The following is a 21,305-nucleotide window of genomic DNA, read 5'->3' on the forward strand; positions in this document are numbered from 1 at the left end:
CGGTACGGTACAGCCCAGTACGGCCCGGTACGGTACGGTACAGCCCGGTACAGCCCGGTACGGCCCGGTACGGTACGGCACGGCACGGCACGGCACGGCACGGCACGGCACGGCACGGCACGGCCGAGCGCCGCCTCCGCCGCGGGATGGAGCCGCCGCCGCCCCGCGGGAGCAGGTGAGCACGGCGCGGCAGCGGGCGGGGATGCGGAGGGCAGCCCCCTCCGCCCCGGGCTGGCCTCGGCGGCAGGAAGAAAGGCAGTGGTGGGGAAAGCGCGAAAAACCCCACCCCAGCCTCACATCACCCAAAAAAAAAAAGCGTCGCGGTACATTTTTGCAAATTGAGATGATCCTCTTAAAAACGCTGCCCGCAGAGCCGGGAGTCGCCCCTCCGGCGCTGACCACCCCCCCCTCCCCCCCGGAAGGAAGGATTTGGAGATTGAACTAATTTTTTTTTACACACGTGTGGTGTGTCGTCTTCCCCCCCCCCCCCCCCCCCCCCCCAGTGTGACATTTTAATTGAACGGAGGCGCGGGTTGCAGGGCTGGGAACTAGCGTGGATGCTGGAGCTGAATTTGGTGTAGCAGCTGGGGAGCGGAGTTTTTACGAAACGCAGAGGGGAATTTGCTACAGAAATAGTAAGTTTCTCCGTGGTTGCCTGATTAGTTAAAAATTATGTACGTGCTGTGCATTGGCAGACAGTCCTGAGCAATGACCTGGAACAATCCTAAGGTGTAATAGTTCATAATTATTTTCTTCTTTTCCTAGAAAATTCGAAATACTGAGGTATTGCCTCCACATAGAGCTCTCAGCATTGCAGAGTGTTTGCTGCTTAATGAATGTTTGTAAAGGGATTTTCATTCCCACTGATGCTCAGTGGGAGCAGCCAGAGCTCAGAGAGTCACCTCACCCCTGCCTTTTCTTTTGCAAAGAATTTCTGGCAGAATTCAACAGCTCTGCTGTGTTGACGTAGTGCAAAGGATGACAGTCCTTGCTGATATAGTTTCTCAGGTGGAGCCTGCTGCTGGAGTTTATGATTTTGTGCATGAAACTTGAGAAAGAGAGAAGAAAAAATTTCAGCAGCCTCTCCATGACTAACAGAACTGGTCCTCTCAGGACTTTTTCATGCCCCTTAAATGGACCCCAGGCTTCATTTTAGTAACTTGTTTTCAGTCTTGTACATAAATATATTTATTTCAGTAATATATGCTTTTTATAGACCATGTCTTTGAACAGAGTTTGAAATCAGCCCTGCATCAAGGGATAAACACTTCCCGTTCAAACTCTCTGATTTGCAAGTATTCTGCTGTCCATTCTGGATGGATGAATCAGAATATGGGACAGTACAAACAGCATAAGGCTCAGTCCTGAAAAATATTATTTGAAAATTCCTGCCTGTAGTTACTATTCATAGGTTAACTGAGGTTGGTAAGGTGATTTACAGCATAAAGTTAAGCAGATGTCCATGTCTTTGCAGTACTGGGATTTACATGGGCCAGTTTATAGGTAGTGATAGCAACAGAATACTCCTGTGTGATAGAAAACCATGGCTTGAGGGCCATATGTCTATTAAATTTATGAATATTAAAGAGATTGAAAAAATATTTCAGGCTTCTATATGCTTATGAAATAATTTTTAAATGAAAGAATGAAGAGTAAAGACACTGGTATGTACCCTCATAAAGGGACATAGAATTATCAACTGAATGACTGGGAGAAAAAGAGGCTAACTGAAAAATAAGATAAATACTTGTGTCACAGCCAGGCTTTATATAACTGACTTAAACTCATGTGACACAGAATCCTGGCTGATTTTTTTTTTCTTCAGAAAAGTTTAAGCAGAACACAGTTGGACCAAAGATGCTGTATAACTTGGTTTGTGTTTTGCTGTTGAAAAATATTCCATTTTGAAGAAAACTTTGCATTCATATCAACATGTAATAATTTCAAAGAAGTTAATTACTTGTCGCCTATATTTCTTCTAAGATAATATTTCTTTTGATGCTCCAGATATTGATGTTTGTAGGTATTAACTTTTGTTCCGGATCATACAATAATTTCCTAATTTTAAGAAAAAAAATTACACCTAAAAAGGCCATGGGATTAAAATATTTTCCAAATGGAGAACTTTAGTAGTGTTTATATGAAATTTCAGCTCCCTCAGGGAACCTTTCCATGCTGATGAGGAAAAATTGTGTTGTGCAAAGGCCTTTCTTGACTTTAAAATAGAGGGCTTAGAGATAACAAGTTATGTAAAAAGGTATCGCTCATACTATGATGCATTTAAAATTAAATAATCTTTCTGTGAAGGTCTGGTGATTTATGAAAACAAAGGATCTTCTCTAGGTATTTTGACTTCAGGACCACTAGGCTTTCACACTGCTCCGTCTACTACAGCTACCACTGGAAGAAGCTGTTGGTGAAAGACATTTCACAGAGGGTTATGCCTCAACCTTTTAGTAATTTAGTAATTTCTGTGTCTAAATCTAAATCTGAATCCTGATAGGATTACTGTTGTATCTTCAGGAGCCTTTGTCAGCTGCATAAGCATCCAGTTACTGTTAGAGAGTACTTAAGATACCTTTGAGCTCTAGCCTCAAAGACATATGAGACGCCTTTTCTTTACCAAGAAAGTAAATATAAATACATAACTCCCTATAACTAAAAAGTACAAAAAAATAAAAGTGTATGAGTCAGATTTTTTTAGTTTTGTAGGATAACAAAAATGTTGTACTGGCTTTGATTACATTCTGGTGGTCATCTACTCAGGTAACTTAATACACAGTACTATCTGCCACAAGATCTGCTCTTCTTTTAAAACTGTATTTGGCGAGTATGCTGAACACTGAATACATTTGTATATGAATATTTTAAGATAGGAAATTATATGCTCAGTTGTAATAAACATGATAATCAAGAGTAGTTTATAAAATGTATCAAAAGAAACCACTTAGTAGTTCTGTAATTACTGTAATTGATTCTGCAACGTTTTATATTTCATCTTGAGATCAAAGGTAACCATTGGCAGCCTCCATTTGAGATCCTACTTGATAATGTGCTAATTATCTTTCTGTCTCTAGGATTTCAGCACAAGATATGTTTTCAAGTAATTGAATGTCTTAAGTCAGTTTGTAAATCATTTTAAATGGGGAGGTTTTGTATATTACACCAAGTTCCATGTTAGCACCAACAGTAATGTGCTCTATGAGTAAAAACAAAAGGAGAATTATACTACATAAATTAAAACTAATCCAACTGAAAATAGTACTCTAAATGCAAACCCAGAGTGTGAGGAAACAGAAGAAATTTAGGAAACCATAATTCCAAAACTGTAGAATGACATTCAGGAAACAAATACTCCTGTGACTATACTTTGGCCTAAAGAATCAAGATATATGGAGAGGATACAGAGAATGACTACAATACTTGTAAAAGACCACCTTGACGGATTGATCAGGGAGGATGAAAAGAACTAAATATTTAATGCTTGCCTAACTGCTGGAAAATGAGGAGACATGATAATTGTATACAAATGCTCGAGGGATACAGTGACCAAGGAGAAAAAATAGCTGCATTTAAAGCTAGATAGATTGGCATGGCCAGGGGCTTTGAGATACTGATGCAGGGCACAGAGTATTTCCTGACAGGTGCTTAACTGACTTAGATTTTTAAGACCCCATTGATGGAGGCTCCGTGTCCTACCCAGTCCACAGTCATTTCCAGTGCTTTTCTGTTCTTTTGTTTAAAATGCCCTATCTGTATCTTTCTTGTTGAAGATTAAACCACTATCTTTTGTTTACCCTTCAATTTTGGTAAACAGGTTTTTCGCTCTGCTTTGCAACAGCCCTTCTTGTATGAAATGGTGCTCTCTCATTCTGGACAAACACTTTGAAACAAATCTCTGTCCCTAGGGTTTACTTGATTTCTGATTTCTTAGAGATACACAATATCTCATAATTGTTCTCGGCTACGTTATTCTTGCTTGAAATTGAACATAATGCTCAAACTGATATGCCAGTAGTGCTGAATGTAGGAGAAGGAAATTTTTATGTAACTTGCAGGTATCTGCCCTATTTCTGTGTGCTGGTCCTGATTTTGGTTTTGGATTTGTTGTTTGTTTTTTTTTTTGGCAACAGTATATTGCTAAAACCACCATAACAAAATAGCATTTATGGTGTTAAATCTGTGAAATGTTATAGAGCCCAGATCCACTTCTGTAGAACTGCTGCCAGACATCCCATCCTGCCTCCTTCAGTCTTTCTTTGTGGAGTTGGTTATTCTTATGTAAAAATAATGCTTTGCTTTTGTCTTTTTTGATCTGTTTAAATATTTGAATTCTGATACCATTGTCCAGTTCATTTTAACCCTGATGATTTCGTCTGTCTGCAGGTGTAATTCTACTCTCTAGTCCATCATACAAGGAAATTACTGAGGAGTGTCCAAAGCATATTTCTGGCCAGGTTTGCTCAGGGTATCCTTCCAGTGTGATAGTAAATTTTGATAACAACACTCTAAATATCCTCTTCAAAATGGTACCAACCTTCTACTGTAACTTCTAAAATCTAAAACAACTGTCCTTAGTTTTTTTACTGCAATATGATGAGACCAGGGATTGTACATGTTGCCCACAGTTTCTCAAAACTAATTTCTTGTGGCTCTGAGACTGGCTAATCCGAGACCAGTGCAATCAGTTCCCTATGTACTGTTTATTAGGCTAGTTGTATAGAAAACCCTGAAATTAAAAACCCTAACCTATTCTCTCCCTAAGTTCCTATCCCTTTGTCACTGATATATTGACACCTGGTGCCGATTAACGTGAATAGTGAAGAAGAAAAACCTAAACGCTTTGCTCTTCTCAGCACCACTTATTATTAGACTTTCCTTCTTGCTTAGTAGGCCAAATTTTTCCCAGTCCTCCTTTCTCCTCTAATGTCTGTACAGAGTGTTTCTGTGCAGGATCTGAAGATGCACTTCAGTGCACATCCATCATCACGGGTTTTTGACTGTGTGGGACTTCAGTAGGAAGAGACTCTGTGCTGGGAGCTGGTTTGTGATTTTGCAGGGATAGCAAAGATGAACAAACACATAAAGGGACTGTGAAACTTCTGTACGAGTATGTTCCTCCTTTCAGGGTTTTCTAATGGCCAAGGGTCCATGTTTGTGCATTTTCATTTAGCAGAATGTTACCTATCTACAGAATGGAGTTTATGTACTTAGTGAAAATAAATCTGTTTACAGTGCAACGTTTCAGGTGCATAGACTATGACCCTAAATGTGAAACAACAAGGGGAATATTAAATGATTAACTGATCCAAGAATGTGCAGTGAATAGTACTAGGTTTTGTCTGAACTGGAAAATAAAGCTAACAAAGTGAATGTGACAGTGAATGGCTGTCATTTTGAGTTACTAGAGCTTGAACTATAAGCTTATTTTGTCCAAGGTCTTGCAAGAGCAGTCTCAGTCCTTTCAATGTTTAGCTGGGACGAAGTTCTATGTATTTTAGTAAGAAAAAATGATAGTGACTTAATTTCAATCAATGAAATTACTTTAAAATGCTCGTTTCACAGTTAGTGTTTCAGCTAACAGTGGTTCTTGTCAAATGTGTCCCAGCACTCTATTTTTCATTTCAGAATTTCCCAAATTTTTCTGGAGGAAGGGTTTTGAATCAGGATTTCAGCTCAAAGAGGTCTTAGTAATGCTGCATGGAGCTCCCCTTGCTCTGATTTCAGGCTGTGCATTTTCATGGGATGATAATGGTTCATGCATGGTTGAAATTAATTACTGGAGCAACTGTTAGCCTTATGTAAGCAAATCTTCTCCTATTGTATCCTCTTGCTAAACTTTCATTGCAGCTAGTTTAGCTGTTCATGACAGCATTCCTATTGCTTTGATTCATTATCATTTGTTTACTAATACAGATGCTTTGTGTAGTGATTCATATCTGGAAACCATTTAGTATGTTGGCAATTTGTTGTTTGCATTATTGAAACAAAAAATCACTGTCAATCAGAGTGGAAGTTGCTGCTTTGATTTATAAATTCAATCCAAAGGTGAGCCAAGTTCTGATAAAGAAATCTTAGGTTTGTTTTTGAGAAGGGCTGCAGTGACGTTTTGTTGTTGGAGAAGAATTGGATTTTTGTCTTTGCTTGGAAAAAAATACTGTGGTTTAGAGGTGTCCACTGGGGCTGTACACTTAGTTTTTCATGGCTACCTATATTTGAATGAAAAGACTGATAAGTCTGGAAAGTAAACTGGAAGCATTTCTCGCTGAATAGGGAGAACAGCTCTCTTGGTTTAGTTCTCCCTGTTCTAGAGATGAAGGGGAAAATGCAAATTGGACTGCCCCATCTTTCACTTAGGTGCTAGTAACAGCTGCAAGTGCACATATTATTGCTGGAGAGCATGGTATTGAGGATGTGGACCTAGCCCTTGTGGTTTATTCTGTTCCATTTAAGCGATTAATTAGGTTGTTGCATCCATAGCTGGAGTTGCATGTGTAATCAAGATTTATGTTGCTGTGGCAACAAAGAGAGACACAACTGTGCTGAAATTCCTAGATCTTTGAAGCAGTTCTTCTTACCCAAAATGATATTGAGGATTCCCATCAGCGTGTGAAAAAATTGTATCTAAGAGGGGCCTTCATTGATAGGCTGAAATCTTGCACTGAATTGAGTGAATTCATGCTGCTCATCAAAAGGTTAGAGAAAATAGGCTGTTGCAAGAGAGAAGACAAGGAAGCCTGTGGCTCAAATTAATCAAGAGCAATTGATTTCAAGCCAAATAGGAGCAATGGAGGAAAATTAAAGGTTTGTCAAAGAGGCCATTGACAAAAGTTTTGTGGCATATACCAGATATTGTGTTTGGCCTGGATATAAAGGCAAGGAGGGACTGAACATGAGCCAGGTCAAGACTTCACAGTATTTTACATCAAGTTAAATAGTCATGCTGACATAGCACATGCTACAGGAGATGGAGGAAGGTGTAATAAATGAAAAGGGGATGGAAGATGAAAATCATAGGTGACTGGGAGGAGATAACTTGAGGTAGGTGAAGAGGCTTTCAAGTGATTCAGAACTGCAGGTAAGTGTGAAAAGCTTTTGGTATACTCTGGCAGAGGCAGTGTTTTTGGGCTGAACACTACCACCTGTGCTTCAGTGTCAGGACACCCCATGCATCTGGGAGCCAGCAAGTATTTTGTCCACTTGAGGATGAAGTATTTAATACCATTAGTCAACATTGTAAATTAAATGCTTTCAAAAACAACAACAAAAATTCAAACACACTCCCCCTCCCAAAAAAACTCCCAAAACACCCAAACATGATGTTTTTTTAATGTTGGAAATGGGGGTTATTAATTTTGATTGTTTTCATTTCAAGGTCACTTGATTAAACATATTTCTTACTTCAGCAGCAATAAAAAATATCCAAGCAACATGACTTTTATTAAAGCAGTATCCTTGAAAAGTTAATTATCTAAAAGGTTGCAAAATGTTAATGGAAAGGGAGGAAATTAGATTATCTTAGGGTCAGAGAACTCTTAGTGAAATATATAGCTATGAAAATATATATTGTCTTTGTACAATTCCTTTTACCTTCTGGGAAGCTGTAATATTTTAGGGGGTTTTTTTTGGTTGGTTGGTTTTGGGTTTTTTTTAACAGAGGGGGAAAAAGCAGTGTAGGAAAAAGTCAATGGACTATAACCTATTTACTTTCAAACAATTTGTTTGTGTACCACAGTTATATGTGATGGACTGGTGATCCATTCCCTGCAAATTTGGCCGAACTGATAATACAGTTTTCATCGAGTTTCCTCATTTAATAGATCAGCTGCAGCAAGGTCCTGTTGTAGTCTCATGAACGAATGAGCAAGAAGATGACCAGGAATCACTGAAAGGGAAGAGAATCCTGCTCTTCAGTTTTTATCCAAGCTGCTTGTTTGCAGGAGGTGGACATTTGTTGAGCTGCATTCACGTTTTGCGGACTAGGCAAGACTTGCTGCAGAGTGACTGAAGAGCTCAGTGCCAATTTATTGCCTACTCCCATCTCTGCTCTAAGCCTCTGCATGACCCCTTTGACAGGAGCATAAGCACAAGAGAAGAAGAATTGAGCATGGGAAAAGTGTCCATAACTACTACCTTCTGCTTCTTTTCTCTTTGCTGGTCTTAGCAGACAGCTTCTAGGTAGCTTAAATGAGAACTGGAGCAGATGCTGAAGCAGTGGGATTTCTGGGCAGATTTTAATTACCTACTTTGCAAGACAGACTTTCCAATTATCCTGGAAGCTAAATCCAGAAGTTGGATGAAATGAACGTTTTCTACAATTCATGTCCAGCAGAGGCACTGACTGGTACTTCCAAAGCAAAGAAATTGTATTGGTTGTTTTTGTTTAGAAAGAGAAACAGAGGCATTGAATTTGTTTTGTAAAGTTACATGGGTCTAGGTTTCTGGGGTTTTTTGGTGACAGTATACTTGTGTAAAAGTGGTACAGCTGCATGTCTGGACAGACTCCACAGGTTCCTTGCATTTTGTAAACATTGAAATGAAGAGGTTAATTGCTAGGACATTTCCTGCTGTGCTGCAAAGTAAAACCTGATAGTATTATGGATCTCGACTGGAAAGTCAAATTGGCAAGTTTAATTTCATCATGTGCCTTAATTACTTGCCAAATATAATAATCAGGAGGAATGGAAATTGTTACAAAATGGTGCATGAAATTATTTGTCTTTTAGTATACTACTGTTTTTCTATTATAAGTAAATCATTTTCTTGACAATATTTTTAAGTATATCTAAAAATAATCTCTAATGCTGTGTTGTAATACATGGAAGTCTCCAGCGTGTCCTGCTTAGCTGAAGACTCAGTACCAGTTCCAGTGAACAAGAAAGTTAAAGGAAGAACTTAATGGTCTTAGATTCGATAAGAAACTAAGCCAGATCTCAGTCTGTGTTGGAATTCAATGTAGACATTTTAGGAAAATAGAGAAAAAAAGATAGCATTTGGAATTCAGTATGAATGGTTGAAACATTCTGCCTTTTCTGTTTTTTTAAGAAATGCAAAGATTGAACAAAGAGCTTCAAGTGGAAAGATAAAAGAAAGCACTTGGATATGCTGAACCACATGGTAACTAAACATGAAATATAAATTAGAGCAAGAAGCTTATCAGGCAACAAAAAAAAAGATTTTTAGTCTTTGGAATTACTACGTATAAATAGAGGATTCCTAGGCAGTTGAACAACAAAACAGAGTATGTTTTGAGGCATAGACAAAAGACAGCTGGAGACATGAAACGCCTAATTTATTTTATTTAAGGATCAAATAAAAACAAAGGATTGGGCTTTTGACTGTAAAGAATACTTACTTGAAACTACTGCAGCTAACACATTGTATGTCACAACATAACTTGAAATGGATTCTGAGAAAAGTTCTGATTGAGTAATTTCTGGCACATGTAATATAATTTCAAGTCTATGTTGTTTCTCTTGTTCAGTCTGTTACAGCTTTTCACTTTTCAAGGACACTGAAAATGTGCCTATTAGCAATGTATTATACTTTTCCTGAAATTAATTTTTATGTATATGTGTATATGCACCTAGGAAAAGGTGAGCTAATGCATCATAAAAGAAAATTGTGGATCAAAGAAAAAAGATAAAGTAAGGTTTGTGAAAATATTGACCATAAATGTTTTGAAGCAAGATATTCATAGATACTACAGGTAGAATAGACTGTAACAATTGTTAACAATTTGTCCCCACCTCTTACACAGTACCAGTGAAATGGATCAAGCCTTACATACTATTCTGTAAACATTCACTTGAAAGATGTTGTTTTTTTCAGTCATTGGGATTAACTCCTGTTTTTTAAATTAAAAAGATTGTATTTGCAGGACAGGTGTAGGACAGATTGTGTCTATAGAACAGCTGAGGTGACAGCTCACATTATTTATTACACATATATTTTAAAAAATAAATGGTTTTTTTTCTCATAGATACCATCATTTCTCATATATTCTCATCTATTTTCTCATACTAATATATTTCAGTACTAAAAGTGACCGGAAGAAGAAATTTTTATTATGGTTCCAAAATGTATATTATTTGAAAATCAAGGAAAGTAAATTAAAGTCTTTGCTTCTGACCTTTTCAAATGCAGTCAAAGGAGTCACTTTTGTAGTTTTATCTTGATAATACATTGCTTAGTCTGTTGGATGTTTGAAAACAGGCTTTAATCTCTACTGAGTTCTTGGACAGCTGAATAAGTTTTGTTTTAATAACGGGAAGAAATACTTCCCAAATAAACAGGCAGTTTGAATTAGTTTGAAGAATGCCTTAACACTTTGAAATGTAGTCTCATCAGCCTTCATCAGATATTCAAACCTGACCTGGTTGGTCCTTGGATGAGAGGATATATTAAGAAAGATGTAAGATTCTGTATGAAGGGATTCAGTGTCTGCATCCACTTGGTGTTCTGCATGAGCTTAGGGGTAATACTTAAAGTTTAGGAAGATACCACTTCTCAAATCACTAAACTAAAATACTTTGTAAGACATGAAGATAGCGGAGTGAGAGTAGGGAAATCGAGGTTTTGTTGCTGAAAAATTTTAGTGAGCTCATCACTTCTAGAGGGTTGATAAATCACAAATCCCTTACATGTGATTTAGGGGCTTAAGTTTCAGGGACCAGGCTATATTTCAAGTAACATAGTAGTAGTTTGCCTGCCTATTCACATCGGCAACGACAGGAAAGTTGGTTCTTAACATCCTGTTCTTAACTGGTTGGACTGATGATTGTAAAGGTCTTTCCAAGCTAAATGATTCTATGATTTTATAACCATTCTGCACTTCCACTGAATATGGGTTCTCTTTTGCACCAGATAAACTTTTACTATATTGATGAGCCTGGGAATGTGCCTATTATTGAATAGGCATGTGCAGTTACATAATGCTTCACAGGGGAGATGATGCATTCACATTTTTTCCTGACTTTCATGAAATAAAATCAGATCCTTTGAGTAAAGACTATTTTATAAATATGGCTGTTAGATGGATGTAATAATTTTATGAATGTAAACGTACAAGGTCCTGAATTATGCACGCCTATAAAATGTAAAGTCTATGCTGTGACAGTTTGTGTTTTGTTGTACATAATCTTCATTATGTTTTCAGGATGGAACATGAGGCTACCCAGCTAGAAAAGCAGCACGTGCACAGTGTGTATGAAAATACAGCTGCCTACTTTAGCGATCTGCAGACCAAAGCATGGCCTCGTGTTCGGAACTTCCTGCTGGAACAAAAGCCTGGCAGTCTCGTTGTTGATATAGGTAAGCCATTCTTTGAGGTGGCGTGAAAGATTGTTTGTAAGTTTTATTAGTTTACATGTTAGTCATATGTAGCCTTCAGATCAACTGCTTTTTTAACTTAAGTCTGGTTTTAAATTGTTTTTAAGCGTGAATGCTAGATGCCTTACATCACTTCTTTTAATTCTTTGGCTATGTATCAGGTGGACAGTAAATAAATTTTTTCCCTTGTTTTTGTTGAGCTAAGTCTTAATCTGTCCATGTCCTCACTGGCTTAATGGTCTGTCATGCCCCTGGAGCCCTTTTGAAAAAATAATGTAAATAGCTTGATTATTTCATATTTCAGTTTCTTTAGCTCTCTTGGTTTAAGTACTACCAGTCTGCAATTTATTGGTTTTCATTTGTTCTATTCATTTGTTCTAAAGCTCCTCCTCGCAAGGCTTTTTATTAAGAGAAATCTTCTGATGTGATTGCTATTAAAAATATATTAAAAAAAAAAAAATCTGAGAGTCTCCCTATGATCCTAAATATGGACACCAAAGCCTCATTTTCCTGCTATGGCATTGTCTTCCCTACATGTAGCATTTATACCTGGATTTTCTGTTGCTCTTGCAGACTTTCTGGGGGTTTCCAGGTGCTGGAATCTTCCCTTTGCTTGCATTATGACTTCAGTCCTATACAGCACATCATTGCAAAACAGATGCTCGTTTGCACCATTGTATTTTCCTTACTGTTTAAACTGTTAAAATAAAATGCTTTTACACAGCAAGGTTTAATAAATGTGAACAATAAATTATGTATCTGCTTTATCCTATAAGAGAAAAACATTATTTGAATATTCTGCAGGCCATAATCAGAAGATGATATGTAGCTCTCCTGCTGCTGTTGAGCACTCCACCAAAAATACTTGATTGATGTTATTTTGAATATGTAGCTATTTTTATGTGTCTGCACCATTTTCAGTAATAATCTCGGGAAATATCCTATGGCATACACTCACTGAGTATAACTGAGAGTTAGATTGATACTTCTCAGCCAAAATTGTTGCCACCTCAATAGAAGATATTTGAATCTTAGCTGAAGTTCTTTGAGGTTTTATCAGCAATGATTGCAGAAAGCTTAAAGTCACGTTGTTGCAGTCTCATCTGGAGAGAAGGTCAGTCCTTAGAGCTGCCAATGAGAATACTCCCATTTAGGCACACAAGGTCTCTTCTTTTATGAGGTGTAATAATATCTACAGGAATTTGCCTATTGTGTTTAGTTTTGGCATGTATTTAAGGAGGAGTTGCACTAAAGAGGCACTAGTGCCTACTGGTACTAAAATTTTCAAAGTGAGATCTTTAATTGGTAATTTTATTTTCAATTTAATGCTACCTTTTATTAAAATATCATTTTGACTATTTGCCTTACTATTTTTCATTGATCAAAACACGTGAAAATAGCTTGGCCGTTGTTAGCTTCATGAAGGAATTCACCCTCTTGATGACTCCTTTAAAAGTGAATCTCTGGCAAATGTAGCTTTTTAGAGTACTGGGATTATTGACACTATTCTGCTTCATTCCAGAGAGGACCCTATACTTCCAGAACAGCTCACAGTGATTAAAAAGCACTACACCAAAAGCCATGTATTAAGCAACTGAATCTTCCAAATTAATGATGGTTGAATAAATGTGTTCCTCTGCAAACATAATAATGAATAATAATTTATACAAATTTTTAAAATTTGTGTTTTCTATCTAACATGCAGAGCCTCATGTTTTATTGCATATATTCCTTGAGCTGCATTAGCAATATTAGTATTTTCCATTTCTCTCAAGTGTTACTTCAAAGAATAGTGCTTGCTTTTAGCTTAGAAATATGCTCCTTTTCAACACTGAAGTGCTGTTCTGTTCTGCAGTAGTTCCTGTGCTGTCTTTCTAGATAATGGTGCACATTAACATCACCGAGAGCAGCAGCGCTGCAAGAAGCAGTGATGTTTCTAAAGATAACTCCAGGCCTTTAAATTGAATTACCAATTCTGAGATGATTCTCTTTGCCAAGCTGCTACCCCGTTGCTTGACTGTCAACTTTCAGAAATTATTCCTCACTAGTGACCCAGAACCACAGTGAACAGTTCCCAATATAGTTTTGAAAAGTGCTTGTTATGCATAAGGCATTGAGGGATCCTCTGGAAGATTTCAATTTAGTACAGCACAGTCCTTGAGAAGACAGACTTCTAGGTAGAAGACAATCTGGAACAGTTCATTACATTTACATGGATTATAATGCACTGGCACAAAGACAAAAAGAGGATGTGCTTGCAGTATGGAAAGAACTTCTATGATTTATGGTTATTTTCGAGTCTGTATATAAAGTAAAAATTTTCCACTCTGACTTGTGTCAGTGGCATTTATGGTTTAGGACTTTTTGGAGAGAAATGGGATGCACTGGAGAGGTACTGCATGGGGTTTAGCAAAGACTGTGGAGGGACTGGGGAAAGAGGTCTATTGCAGATCACTGAAAAGACAAAGCACACTGGCTTCAGGAAATCCCCTGAACAGAAAGTAGTTGGAAGCTGGAACGGTACTGGGGAAAGGGGCCATAATGCTTGTCTTTTTTCTTACGCTCTCCTGGGTGCCTGTTTATGTTCATTGTTGGAAATGGCATGCCAGGCTATATAAAGACTCAGTATGAAACAGCATGGTTGGGTTTTTATTCTCTAAGATGTACAGTAGTGGCCATGGAGGACCACTCTTTCCTCCTCCCACCTGCACTTATCCTTACTACCCACAGAAAGACAGATAACCTGCTATTATACAGGGCTGTGTAATGAGTATTTTTGTTGGCGATGTTCATGCTGTTGCAATCCTAATAGTGGGAACATACAATTTCAACAGTCCAAATGAACCCTGCAGCAGTTAGGCTAGTAGGCACAAAACCTCACTTTGCTTTCCAGGAAAATTTAGGATTAGGAAAGCCTTCGTATTATTTTCACTGCTTTGGGAGGGAAAGCAAATGTTTGGAATATATGTCTTCTGACCTAGTATGCTTTTCTTTAGGTTGTGGAACTGGAAAGTATCTCAGTGTCAACAGTCAAGTGTATAATCTGGGCTGTGATTACTGTGAAGCACTGGTAGAGATTGCAAGGAAGAAAGGTGATGAAGTCCTGGTGTGTGACAACCTTAACCTTCCCTTTAGGGATCAGTGCTTCAATGCAGTCATTTCAATTGGAGGTAAGACAACACACTTGCATTCTGGCCCCAGCAAATGAGAATTTCTGAGTGCTCTTTTCTTTCCGTATGGCTTCATTTCAGTTAGTTGTTTTGAAGCAGTTCCTTAGAATCACAGGAGATATAACTGAAATTAATGTAGTCAACATGAAAAAACAAAACTCCATTGCTCAAGAGGCGCTGTTGACCAAGGAAATACATGTATCACTTGTTTGTTTATATGTGGTAGAGAAAAGATTTCCTTCCAGCATGCATTTTAAACAAGTGAAAACTAATCTAAACATGGTTGCTTAGGTGGTAAAGACAAACTCTTGGTTTCCCCATAGGATCTGTTTTGATCAACAAATGCATTGAAATGAAAACTTTATAGCAGAACTTGAGACTCATGTTAACTACTACGTGTGATGAATTCAGATTTCCCTTAGTCATGAAGTAAGAACTCAGAGTCATACAAGCGCTTCTTGTCTAAAAGGAACAGAGCATCTCAGCATCTTAACTATTCTGACCTCTCTTTTTGAAAATATTATTCATAATTTGAGAAGTATAAATTGCAAAAAAATAGTTAAGAGTACCCAGTTACAGTCTACATTTTTTAGCTCTAGTCTAGACTGAGCTTCTTGCAGGGTTTTTTAATGCATCAGCAAAAGTATAAAGCATGATAATTATTACTGATAGCAATCAACAGACTACTTGAAGTGTGATACAAATGTAGCCTAAAATGTATCTTTCACATAAACAGGTGGAAGGAAAGGGTGACTAATACACAAGCAGTAATCGTATTACTTTGCTTTCACGTTGGCTAGTTAACCAGTGAGCCCTACCCACATGTTAGGCCTTGTAGCATAATTTCAGACCAGTTGACTCTGAAGGATAGCATACCTATCTAGTATTTATATCAATTAGAAGCCTGTCAAGTTTAAAAGTTCATGTGCTATTTCAGTACATTTAACAGTAATGGATTTTAATCCCTCTTGAATAGAGACATGGTATGCCTTTGTCCATCTGATTCTAAATAAAGTGGTTTTCATCCCATTACAGAGAATAACAGGTATTTATGTACGTAGTCAAGTACTCTTCTTGGCTTTGCTGGTATAATCATGTTTATAGGATCGATTTTTCTGCAGAACCACCAGAGTGATTCTAACCAGAAGGAATATTTAACCCATTAAAGAGTTTGCACAGGTTCTGTTGGTTGATTGTAATTTCTTTCTGGTAAACTAAGCTTGTATGCGTATGCTGTCTCTGTCAGTTTGGATAAAATTTTGCAGGAGGTTCTGTGGTGATGTAAGGCCTAACTCCAGTGCAGGAGAAAATACCAGTTCCCTTCTCCCTATCCTGTGCAAAAAAACCTGATTTTTAATTTTTTTTTTTCAAAGTTTGAGGGAAGATTCATTGGAGTCAGGAGTACCTGGAAACAAACACTGATGGGGAACTCTTCTCAGCGTTGTCTATTTTGTATTCTCAGCAGCTTGTGAGGGCCTAGTTAATATTAACTGCCAAGAATGCTTTTCTTGGCATGTGATAATAAAGCTGCATTTTTCCCCCTTGGTAATTTAATCATTGTTTTGAATAAAGACAGGGCTAGTTGGCTGCAGTTTTCCTAACTGCAGTGTTGAACTAACACTCTTTCTACAACTAGAATTGGCTACTGTCAAGCAGCACATATAATCAAATTTTTCTGAATGTATAGAGATGTCTTCAGCTAAGAACATACGCTATTATCTGCTGTTGTATGGGCAGATTGAATGTTTTTCATGTAGAAGTGGCTGGCTCCAAGTCCACTTGAAAAAAATTATGGAATCAGTCCTCTTTACATCACTGATTGAGTCAAATCTAGTACTGATCACATATAGAGCAACATGCCCGATGTGTCCAAGCTCAGTACAAGTTAAGGCTTCTGGGAGTTTAGAGAGAAAATAGCTGTCTTAGCTATTCTCTGACTGTTAAAATTGGCCCATTCGTACACCAGGTGAATAGGAAGATAGAAATAATGTAGAAATCTTGAAATGTAGCTTCATTTCACATTGGAGTGAAATTTGAAAATGTGGAAATTGTCCTGGAAAAAAACCCCAAATATAGTGATCAAAAGTTTTATTTTAAATTTGACTTTATTTTTTACTAGCATAACATACATGCAATATAGACATCCTTTTTTACAAAAATGAAATTTAATTTTACAATATTAAACTAGTGGTGAATATTTGTCTAAATTTTCTCACTAGCTCTTTTGAAAGTGTGCTGATATAAGAGTTCAAAGTATCTTTTTACTGATACTGCATTTTGCTGTATTTGTTACATGGTGAAAAGATTTTCTGTTTTCAGTCAGGTAAGTCTGAAAATTGTGGCAAAAACTGAAGTCAACTTGATACTGCTTAACTCACCTAAAGGGTAGGCATTTAAGTGAAAGCTTGTCATGTGTTATGGGTTATGCAGAGAAACAGAAACCTCCAGCTTATATGCCCGACTTTTCTTGAATCCCTGCTTTTGGGATGAGATTAATTTCCTTCTTTCAGATTTTCCTGTTTTTATCCATTGAACATAATCATAAAAGAGAGCATTCTGAGGTAAACTTCCATTGTGGTACCTATAAATTCAGCACTGTTGCTGACTTGCAGCAAGTGATATTTAGAATGAAGCAACTGAAATGATTGAACATGTAGAACAGGTTGAAGATGAAAATGCTTTGTCCTTACTAATATTCAATACATAATACCTTTCTTGTATTTGCAGTGATACATCATTTCTCAACTAAACAAAGAAGAATCAAAGCAATAAAGGAAATGGCAAGGGTATTGACACCTGGAGGCCAAATAATGATTTATGTTTGGGCTATGGAACAAAAGAATCGTCGCTTTGAGAAACAAGATGTATTTGTTCCATGGAACAAGGCCTTGTGCTCACGCCACTTGTCAGAATCAAATCAATCTGGAGATAAGGGTGAGTTTGTGCATACTGCAAAGGGCCAAGACATACACCCTGCACAGCTTGTCATCTCTGAGTGCAGCTACCAAAACAATCTGCAGCCAGAAACTGATTCAAAACATTCCCACAATATGGACCATTGCTTACTCGGAGCCTGCTGCATGAAAATTTCTGAAGAAGAAAACAGATTTTACAGTGCTCTAGGAAGATCTTTCCGCTCATGGTTTTTCTCCAGATCTCTTGATGAATCAGCCCTGAGAAAGCAAAGTGACAAAATGAAGCACCTGAAACATGAAGGAGTGTGGGCAAACAGTACACCCATTCAGCATTCACGACACTGCAGTTTGGATTTAGGTCACCATGGGGCACTGTTAAATGAACAAAGTTTAGATGATGATGATGTGTTTGTGGAAAGCCTGTCTCTCAAAAAACCACAGTGGTCGCCAGCCACAGATGCACTGAAGGATTTAAGTTTAAATGGAGGGCCCCAAAGTGTAGCTCAGAGCAAGGGTGACAAAACTTCATTTTTAAATGGCCCAGTGGAAGACAGGGACTGCATCTGTGGTTGTAATAAAGATGGTGCTGGTAAGTCTGATGCCACCAAGTTTTTCAAAAGAACTTCAACAACTGACTCCACTGACTCAGCTTTGGATTCAGCAGTGTCTGTTGGGGACCAAAGTGATGCCATGTTGGATACAAAGGCCTTCATGCGTTATTACCATGTTTTTCGGGAGGGGGAGCTGTGTTCTCTGGTAGAAGAGAATGTACCTGAGCTTCAGATACTTTCTTCCTGCTACGACCATGGAAACTGGTGCATTATTGCAGAGAGAAGAGGAACATAGCTATAAAGAGAACAAAGCAGAATCCAGTGACTGAGGATTTTAAACTGTTCCTTGTGTTACTGTGATTGTGCAGTGTGATATGGAATTTGAATCTTGTAGTTGTGTGCCATTCAATTTTGAATTATTATTTCTCAACTATTTAACTAGCTAATGCAAGGTCTGTATATAGGAATGTAAGTGGTAGACAATATTTATGTTTTGTTAAACTTTTACGAAGTTAAGACTGTAGAGTTTTATATTGCTTTTAGCGAATAATTGTGTTTTAAAATATACTTTTCTATTGAGAAATAAAATCTTTTTATAAAACAAGGATCAGGGCATCTTTTATGAGAAATATCCTCTCAGTAGAAAGTCTGGTCTTCATTCTTCAGATGCTAAAAGCGTGTCACTTTGATCCCTATTCTTGAAGTCCTATGAGACATAGACATTATGTCTAAAATCGTACTTGACTGTACACTGATAGAGTGCATGCTGCAGAACTGGGAGCAAGCATGGTCCCAGTGCTATTTACCTGGGAGTAGAGTTCTTAATGGGCAAAAAACTATGTACCAAACAAGCTCTGCATATTCTGTCATTTGATGTTTGTATTTGGGAGCAAGTGACAGCACAGATTTTGGACAGTATTTTTTACTTTTGCTTTAAAAATAATGTAATTTGTTTCTCAGGTGCAGGTGAAGTTTTATGTGTTAGCTCTCACAAGTACTTTATCTTAATTTCCTTTGCTGTAGTTTTTCATTGGTTATGTGTATATAAAAGTCAGAGGGATTTGTGAGAGTGTCAATATCATGTAAAGTTCTAAAATATCAAATCCTGGAGATACATATATCTTTTTGATAAGCCTGGGAAGCTAAGATTAAATTAATAAAAATCCAGTGCATATCTGGTCAGCTGTCATATTTACTTTTCCTGTTCACTGACATGAGAATATATATGAACGGTGTGTTAAATAATGTAGACAGGAAGAGGATAAGCCCAGTTTGCACATAAAATAAAAATGCTTGTCTAGTGAAGTTTAAATGAATCTTTTGAGACCTAGATGATAATAGATTGTTTACACAACTTTCCTGTTCCCTCCAAGACATACCATCCCTATCCATCTGTAGTAGGTTGTAGCAGTTTATAGTGCTGGGGATAAAAAGCACCTGGCTTCAGAAAATCAGTAGTGGAACTGCCAACAGAAGCAGGGCTAGAAGAGGCTGATTGCCTCGTTAGCACAGAGTTACTCCATTCCTAGGCTTAATTCATGGTCAGTGGTTGCAGTGCAGGGCACATCTTCAGCTGGTGTGATTTCTTGACCTTTAATGGAGCTGCTCAGGTTCACATCCCCACCCCCATCCCCTCCAAAAAAAAAAAGAACCCCCAACCCCCTTTTGTTAACAGCAGCTTTAGAGAGCTACATAATTAAGATGGCTGCCCTATTATTGCGCAAGTAGATTTTGAGTACAAGGCGATAGGAGTGAAATGCCAGACTTTTCTAGTCCATACTGCATGAGTAGGTGGATTTGGCATTGTTCAGTAGAAACCCCTGATGGTGCTGAGTATTTTTTGATGTAGGTTCCCAGCTGTTAATTGCCACATGGTAATATATTATAGATTTATTTACTGGAGCAATGTCCACCAGCAATCATCTTTGTCTTCCTCATAGCTTGGGATCCTTGTACTTTATCCTTCCTGGATCTGTACCACTTGCACTCCCCACAGGCCTTTGAAAATAAAAGTGTGGCCAAAGAACCATACATTTGAGACTTTTGAAATATTATTCCACTCTAAATGTTACTTTCCATACAGCCTGGGGCTGTGGCTTTCAGTTGCTGTGTATGAGCCATACTTCAGAAAATGGGCAATATTCCCTGCCTCGCTGGGTCCAGCTGCTCCTGGCTGAGGGGGCTGCACCTGCTGCATCCTCAGGTTCCAGATTTAGACACACAGTGCCAAAGTACCCATATTGCAGAGCCAGCATGGATTGTGCTGAGCTCCACACCTCATTTGTAATGTGGTTGTGTCAGACAGGGGAGGCCTGCCTCGTTTGTTGGGAATTTCTGGATGAGGTTGAGAATTTTAGAAGAGAAGTCAATTGCTTCCAGATAAGGTATGCCAGTGGATATTCAGCACTCCTGGAATTTGGACTGCATTTAGGAAAGAGGTAGGTTATTATCATCCTATATCCAATTCTGAAACTTCATCCCTAAATGCCAGCATGCAAAAACTTTATTACACATATATAAAAATATATATTAAGTATTATTAATCTTAACTGACAGCTGGCTTTAGTTAATTGGGAGAAGGAACATCACAGTTTTGTTAAATGCACTTCTGCAATCTGACTGCCGTATTTGGTGAAGCGGACTGATGAAATTTGGGGTAAACTGAGGAAGGAAAGGTGTCCATTCTCTTTAGAATACAGACTTATTATCCTTGCAAGAGACTGAATCTGTGTCAGGCTCCAGTTAAAACTTGCTCTATCAGCTGTTTGAATAACAGTTGTCACCTCGAAGCTCCTGAACTACTTGAAACCACTTTAGTGTTTGTAGACTTTCCATGCATTATTGGGTTTGAGGTTCTTGCCTGGGAATGCTTTTCACAAATCCTTATTTCTGTATTGAATTTTCTCGTGCTTTGAGTTGATGCTGAGTTTGGATTGTATTCTTATAAATTCCTGGGAGAAGGAGAGGGCAAGTTTGGTAAGTGGCTTTTTTTTTCTTCCCCAAATATTAATTTTTTGTCTGAGGATATGTCATCACCATGTAACATACTTTTTATGGACTGGGGTCAGTCAGCTGAGGTCATGACTGTGGAGTCTGCTCAGCAAACCTTTTTTTCTTTCTCCCATCTATTAATTATCTCATAAGGCAAATTACTTCACTCAGAGCGCGGTGAAGGTCTCTCGTGACTGGTTTCTCTTTTGAGGAGGCCCAACATAAGCAAAAAGTAATTTCCAGCAGAATCCATGTGATCCCAGACTTTAATAGCTTACAGACAAAGTTAATGTGCTCAGAGAAGTGGATATACCATTAAAAAGTATAGTACATGAATGAACAAGGAA

At 38.0% G+C, this 21,305-nt stretch overlaps 1 protein-coding gene across 4 annotated transcripts in view; it reads left to right on the forward strand.

Moving 5' to 3' along the window:
• The window catches only part of TRMT9B (tRNA methyltransferase 9B (putative)), a 117,933-nt gene extending 98,787 nt beyond the window's left edge, over positions 1-19,146 (forward strand). The window contains exons 1-4 of one of the 4 annotated variants that reach the window (XM_048303144.1): positions 82-175; positions 11,159-11,313; positions 14,328-14,501; positions 17,229-19,146. In XM_048303144.1, the coding sequence (XP_048159101.1) occupies positions 147-175; positions 11,159-11,313; positions 14,328-14,501; positions 17,229-18,262 (1,392 nt within the window). In that variant the 5' untranslated portion in view covers positions 82-146 and the 3' untranslated portion in view covers positions 18,263-19,146. Of the gene's footprint in view, positions 1-81; positions 176-541; positions 636-8,784; positions 9,118-11,158; positions 11,314-14,327; positions 14,502-17,228 lie in introns of those variants that run through there. The other 3 variants (XM_048303146.1, XM_048303147.1, XM_048303145.1) reach the window with 3 other exon arrangements.
• The last annotated feature ends 2,159 nt before the right edge of the window (positions 19,147-21,305 follow it).

This window comes from Corvus hawaiiensis, chromosome 5, assembly GCF_020740725.1.
Source record: "Corvus hawaiiensis isolate bCorHaw1 chromosome 5, bCorHaw1.pri.cur, whole genome shotgun sequence".
Taxonomy (NCBI): domain Eukaryota; kingdom Metazoa; phylum Chordata; class Aves; order Passeriformes; family Corvidae; genus Corvus; species Corvus hawaiiensis.